Genomic DNA, 7,017 nt, shown 5'->3' with positions numbered 1-7,017 from the left:
TGGATAAAACTAAATTTATGGTATTTGGGAATCGTAGACTAGATAACGAGCTGCAAGTGAAAATCGGGGGAGCGAATATAGAACAAGTATATGAAATTAAATTTTTAGGTGCCATAGTTGATGATAAATTCGCCTGGAAATCTCATATCAGATATATTCAGCACAAAATACCAAAAAACATATTGATATTGGCGAGGGTTAGATATATTTTGGACAGGAAAGCACTACGTATTTTGTATTCTTCACTGATTTTACCATACTTGGAGTATGGTGTTAAACTGCGGAAACACATACAAAAGCTCACTTCAACCATTGTATATATTACAAAAAAGAGCGATAAGAATTGTGCATAAGATGGCATATAGGGATCACACCAATGTAGCTTTCATACAGTCTAAATTGTTAAAATTTTTAGATTTAGTGGGACACAAGACTGCTGTGTTTATGTATAAAGCCAGGAACAATTTATTACCTGGTGGAATTCAAAAACTATTTAATGAAAGGGAAGGGGGATACAATTTAAGTCAGTTAAATCCAGTATTATGAGATGATATGTAGTAAAATCGTAATTTAAATGCACTTTGTTGCTGACAGAGAAGTATCACTGTAAGATCTAGAGAAATCTAAGGAATTTAGGTTTTAAAAATGTGGAGTTCAGGAGGAATTGTGTGGTCTGTGCTTTATGATATTAACATTAAACATGATGATATGTTTTTAAAAATAGCAACTGTTTTTCAGAAATAATTCTGGACTCTGTCTTACAGGAGAAGAATTGCAGAGAAGGGCTCATCACCTGAACCTGACCAGAGATCAGTAAGTACCATTAGATCCTTCTTGTCTGCTGTATTCATGGGGTAGGACTGGATAAGTCTAACTTCTTCCTACTCCGTTCAAGCATGTACTAGGTATAAGCAAATTCATATTGGATTAGCATTTGTTGGATATGTGTAAAATTATGTGTGTTGACATATCAACTGTCTTTAAATGCTTGAAAGAATAAAATCAATCAATCAATGGTCTTTGCTCTTGGACATAGGCCTCTGATTATATCAGAAGGACTCTTAAATTAGTCTAGGAGGCACAGAGATCCGTGTTTCATTACAGCGCATTATTACCATATGGGCCCAAATGGACACATTTGAACAACTACATCAATCAGACTTGACTATATTTACAGTCAACAGTTTTTTAAAATAGAAATACAGTTCACTACAAACAGTTGTATCAGTTGCATAACATGATGCAGCAAATAAACTAAAATATGCATAACACATAAAAGTAAGCTTAATTAAACATAAAGCAGAAAAAACAGACAGGACAAAGTGAAACAAAACACCAGAGGTAAAATTATAGAGAAATAAAATTTTAAAAAATTGAAGAGGTCGGTGGTTTTGGTTTGTTTTTGTTTTTGTTAGAATATTTCAGATGTGACTTTGGAAGTAATTGCTCAGATCAGATTGTTTAAAACATGGTGACTTTTTCAGAAATTTCATTTTATGAATGAGGAATTTGGTCGAAAGCAGATCCATAATGAATTTTTCATTGCTAGAGAAATGGGGCTTTAAGTACAATTTCCTTTTACGGTCAAGTCATACTGTAATAAGTCGCGAACTACTGGAGCACGAGCGAGGCACACCGGTTGGCCGGTGCCGTTGCGTGCTTCCGTGTCACTTCCGTGTTCGTCTGTGGAAAACAAGAAGTTTTCACCGGAGGGATACGTCCGGACTGCTGACTCTATTGGGCCGAATTTCAATGGTGGGGCCACAAATCTAATTCCTCGTTCATCGCTCCGAGCTGACATAGTTGAGAGCCATGGATGACGGCCGAGAAGACGAGAAGAAAGAAGGCGAGCAGGAGCCTCAGGGTGCCGTGGGTGGGGAAGGTAGGTGAAGCCATCTCCAGTTTACCTTCAGGACAAGCGGCCTTTATAAACTAACGCTTAACCAGACGAACTTTATTGAATTCCGTGTACAGACCTAAATATTAGAGCCATTATAGCTTAAGGTCATATTTTGTTCTTTAAAAAACGGATGAACTGGTGTGTCGAAGTGTCATTTACGTTTCTCCACCTTAACCCAGGTTAAATTCAGTATTAACCCCAAGTTGTTTTTAACTGGGGGAATACATCTCGACGGTGGACCATTTTCGACACATGATCTGGGCTAAACCTGATCACAAACAGTTGCTACGCCTGTTTCCCCGTCAATATGGGTTTCCGCTTACCTAATCCTTGCCCCAAACTCGTGCCTGTTTCGCTGCTACGCCTACCGTAACACGGTTTACCCCAAGGAGCAGGCCTACTTACGGCTTATACGGGTGGGGTTTGGATTTCTTTTGTCCTGTTCTTAACTAATTATAGCCTAATAGTCAATTATCAGAACTGTTTCAATGCTGTTGGTTTAACCTACGGTTAACGTTAGATCCCAAGACTCGGGGGTATGGTTCAGGGTAAAGTTGGGGCCATGTTAAACTGCACGACGCCACTGGTTTGGGTTCAGACCGAATCTACTCCTGAGCATTGGGATTTAACACAAACCTTTAACCTACTGTCGATAAAGATGTCGGTGGACAAATGTTAAAACTCCCTGAGTTGATATATGCCTTTATAATATGTGAATAATAAAAAAACAGTCAAGGCCTTGTGTGTGCGCTCCTTGGTAAGTGAATTGCAGCAGCTGATAAACACTGTCAGCCTGAGTCAAGAAAGTTTAAGTTGGACAGGGTTTCATACATATTTTATTTCATGTACAACTGGGACAAAATATGTTTAAATACATGAAAAAATATGAAATCAGTAGCCTAGACAAGCTAAGTGAGTATGAAGCAACGATAACAGCTTAACAGTGGGGTTAAAGGTTGAGAATCAAGATGACACTGACAGAATTGCCCAGATATCATAATTAAAGGTGAAGTCACACAAAGACGCAGTGGCACAAACTGATTTTCACTGAATATTTGAATGTAGGGAGTATACTCTGCAGTTGTGAGACAGAGTTTAACAGCTCAAATCTCTCTTTGTCCATATAAATATTCTGTTTGCTTCACTAGTAGTAACAAAGACATTGCTACTTACTTATAGGTTGTTAATGCTATTTGCTGGGCAAATTTCACATACATCAATCTGTTTTTCAATCATTTTGATGTACTTATCTTGTTAGAATGAATCCCTGAAAGTAATGGAAAGGGGGGGAAATGGTCAGTGGTGATATTGTACTGCCAAATGTGATATAAAGTCTCATAGAGGCTGTAAGGTTGTAAAGTACTGGCAAGCACTTAGACACCCAGGAACTTAGAAAAATCATAAAATTTGCGACATACATTCTGTCGGGTTTATTAACATCTCCTGACATTTCTTTATGTAGTGATGGAACATAGCACTCACAAATGGATACACAGAGCACTGATTTGATGATTTAAGCCAGTGCACAGTTATTTGTTTGTAAATTCCTGCAATAATAATGTCACGACTGTCAAACCAGGAATTATAAATGTCATGCTCCAGGCCTTGCTTTTCTCAGTCCTATATACAGTAGCTGTTGGCCCTAGCAGCCCAGGGTTGATGATGGTGGCACTTGCAGCCAAAATGAAAACAAATGACCTCTTCTAGTAATGACTGTGAAACTATCAGACTGCTTTCACCCTACCCCCCTGTGAATTGTACACTTGTATTGATGCCCATTTTGAAGATTGAGTTATGCCAGATGTGTCTTCCATGCCTTCTCATTTGGCTCTATGAACCACAGGCTAAACATAATTCTATGTTATTCCAAGAACACAGTTTACAGTGAAACATGTCAGTGTACACTCTTCTCCAGTATAACCTTTCTTGATTTTTCAGAATGTCAGTAGGTACATTGATCTGTCCTGTGTTCAGTGTTTCTGACACCATGACAGCACGTGTGCTCAGTTTCTTGTTATAACAAGTATAACATATTCAGATCCTTTTCACATTACAGCAGTATATTTTTGTGTTATATTTGTCTTGTTATCATTACAGTTTTAACTAGATACATTTCTTGTTATAACAACATATCACTTTATCTTTGTTACATTGTGAAGTTTTCTTGCCATCACTCAAATCAACATATGTCACAACATAATACATTTCCCATGATCCTAACCTCTCACTTTGAAGAATATTGTGCATATAACACATCTCTCCAGTACACAGCCCTGGAAATGTGAACAAACAGCACAATGTCAGTGGCTGACATGACTGTGTTAATCAGTCTCTTGACTGTTCTAGATGTCATCGATGATCCCATCCTGGAGCAAGGAGCAGTGATCCTCAGAGGGTAAGTCTCACCACAACTTGTTAAAATCGGTTTACGACATATTGTGTACACTGCAGTTTTGTTCTCTAAAATAACCAATAGTTTATCAGATTTTGAAGTGTTGATTTCTCTAGACCATGAGAATCAGAACTTGGTGCATACCCGGTCTAGGGCTGGGAGATGTACTTTCAGTTTGTTTGTTTTGTTTCACAAAGTGCACAAAAACCTCTCATTCTTTCCTTCTTTAAAATGATATGATTGGTATCATTAAATATTATGTAAGCAATGAAAATATTCTTTCAGAATTTAGGTTGTATCATCTTATTTATTGTGTTTTTTTGCAGTGTTTGTAGTGTTGTTAGATTAAAACTAAGAGCAGTGCATGGTTAGATTTTGATAGTCAAAGGTCAAGGTCGCTGTATCCTCACGTCTGTCCCATTCACATACAACTGCGAAGCACACATTCTGATTTCATCTTTAATTGCTTTTCCTAAAATGCTAATATGACATTACCTTCATAAAGGGATGAACACAAAGAAGTTCTGTTACATATTGTGATGAAGAACTTACCAGTTTCTGACATGATATAAAAAAGAAAATCTCTAGTATTTTATTGATCAAGCAGCTTTCTTTCTGCAGGTATGTGGTTGATCGTATAAACACAGAGGACCCTGGTCGACATGTCTCCTCCGAGGATCTTGGAGGAAGGCCCAATGAATTACAGGATCCACAAGTCAAAGAAGTGGTGGACCAGCTGATCAAGATAGCAGATGAGCTGAACAGGAACGCTGAGCTCCAACAGTAAGCTGTGCATCATGTAACACATCCACCTGTTTGCACTTGCCTTTCCCAAGATTTCATTGGTCTCAGTGCTTGAATGTCAGTCTACCACTGGGGTATTTAAACTTCTTCACTCAGATTCTTTGTTGTGGGTAAATTGCAGAATGAAACACCTCAGCCTCTTGTCAGCAGATTGGTCACGGTTTTGATGCTAATACACAAACATTTGTGTGATTGACTGTGGAATGGCCTTTGTTCACACAAACACTGGAATACAGATCAGTCTGTACATGTGTTTCCATTCATTTGTTATGTGCATTTTCAGTTTGTGCATAAAGAAAAACCTGAGTGGAAACAAACAAACAAAAGTAGAAATATTACAAAATAAGTGGTGTGTGGATACAAAGCAGAGTGAAAGAGACCTAGTAAATAAATGCTGGTGTGGATGAAGCATGTGACTTAAAATCACTCATCACTTTCAGTGAATAGATGAAATCATTAGATGTGAGTGGAGTGATGAGGAAACTGTAATGCTCATCATATTAATACATGTGGAAGAGCCAGAACTGACTTTAGAGAGCCCACTGCATGCTTGTCCTTGTTTTCTGACATACAATCTATGTCAATGTATCTACAATGTTATAATGTGTCGAAACAGATTTCAACTCAACACCGGCAACAGGAGTTGTGTATGTTCACAAACTGTCCTCTCATTTTTAGGAAGAGGCTTTCTGTTTATATCATTCTGAAATAATAACAGACTATTTGCAGTTATGAGGGGTGCAAGGCTAATCTAGAGGTACCCAAGATTAAACATTAAATGGCTTAAAATGAGCAAAATGAGCAGCCATGGGCTCTTTAAAAGTTAACTATTATATAAAGTCAGACTTGAAGTAGGATAATTGTTGATACTGTTGTTAGTCATGTGATGTCTAGATGATAATGTAATGTTATCCAGGGTAACTGAGGGTATGCAGTATGTTGCTGTTGATCATCCACTTTGTCTAAAAAGTGTGGAAATGCTTAAGCTAAGTTTGGAACCAAACACGTTTTTGACTGTATAAAGTAGGCTAAAGGCAGTTGAGAATTTCTATATAGAGTGGGAATGAAAAGTTTTCAGGCCCTTTAAAACGTTCCACATTTTATGTTTCAGTCTCATCTTAAAATGGATTAATTTTCTTTCTTATCAATCGACACACAGTACTCCACAATGATAAAGTGAAAACAGGCTTTTGGAGGGTTCTGTTAATTTATTGAAAATAAAAGACTGAAATATCCCATTTACACGAGTATTCAGACCCTTTGTTATGACACATTATGATGCTTCTGCAGCTTGATTAGAGTAGGCTGCTCAGTGCAGAAAAATCCATTCATTTTCCATACCGCTGAATCCCGAACGGGGTCACGGGCTGGAGCCAAAACCAGCTGACAATCGAGCGAAAGGCGGGGTACACCCTGGACAGGTCGCCAGTCCATCACAGGTCCAACACACAGATGAACAACCATACACACTCACATGCACCCCTACGGGCAATTTAGAGACACCGGTCAACCTAAGCCGCATGTCTTCGGACGCTCGGACCACATTTCTTTGTTCCTGTATCCAGCTTACAGACAAAGACTGAAACAAACAAACCCTGTCACCAAACAAATTAAACTCTAGATCCCAGAGACTAAGGGCACCCTGCAGGACTGTTTCGCCCAGACAGACTGGGATGTATTTAAAGCTGCAGCCACCTCGGAGGACTTTTCAGCGTACAGGACTATGCTGCGTATGTGACCGGGTACATTAGTACCTGTATCAAAGTCAGGAGGTTTCCCAACCAGAAGCCCTGGATAAACAGTCAGGTACGCCACATGCTGCGTGCTCACTCTCATGCATTCAGATCAGGTGATGAGACGGAGTACAAAGCTGCGAAGTACAGACTGAGAAAAGCCATCACAGCGGCCAAGAGGCAGTACA

The 7,017-nt window shown here is 38.8% G+C and overlaps 1 protein-coding gene across 5 annotated transcripts in view; it reads left to right on the top strand.

The window, feature by feature from the left end:
• Positions 1-1,532: 1,532 nt before the first annotated feature.
• LOC109967870 (apoptosis regulator BAX) overlaps positions 1,533-7,017 on the top strand; it is a 17,749-nt gene continuing 12,264 nt past the window's right edge. For all 5 annotated transcript variants that reach the window (XR_002276006.1, XR_002276007.1, XR_002276005.1 and 2 more), the window contains exons 1-3: positions 1,533-1,882; positions 4,247-4,295; positions 4,914-5,075. Coding sequence is in view for 2 of the 5 variants with exons in the window: in XM_020613737.1 (XP_020469393.1) it covers positions 1,813-1,882; positions 4,247-4,295; positions 4,914-5,075 (281 nt within the window). In the remaining 3 variants the exon portion in view is untranslated. The remainder of the gene's footprint in view (positions 1,883-4,246; positions 4,296-4,913; positions 5,076-7,017) is intronic.

This window comes from Monopterus albus, unplaced genomic scaffold, assembly GCF_001952655.1.
Source record: "Monopterus albus unplaced genomic scaffold, M_albus_1.0 scaffold137.1, whole genome shotgun sequence".
NCBI classification, from domain to species: domain Eukaryota; kingdom Metazoa; phylum Chordata; class Actinopteri; order Synbranchiformes; family Synbranchidae; genus Monopterus; species Monopterus albus.
The sequence above is the reverse complement of the archived record's forward strand: the minus strand, read 5'-3'. Positions and strand labels throughout refer to the sequence as shown.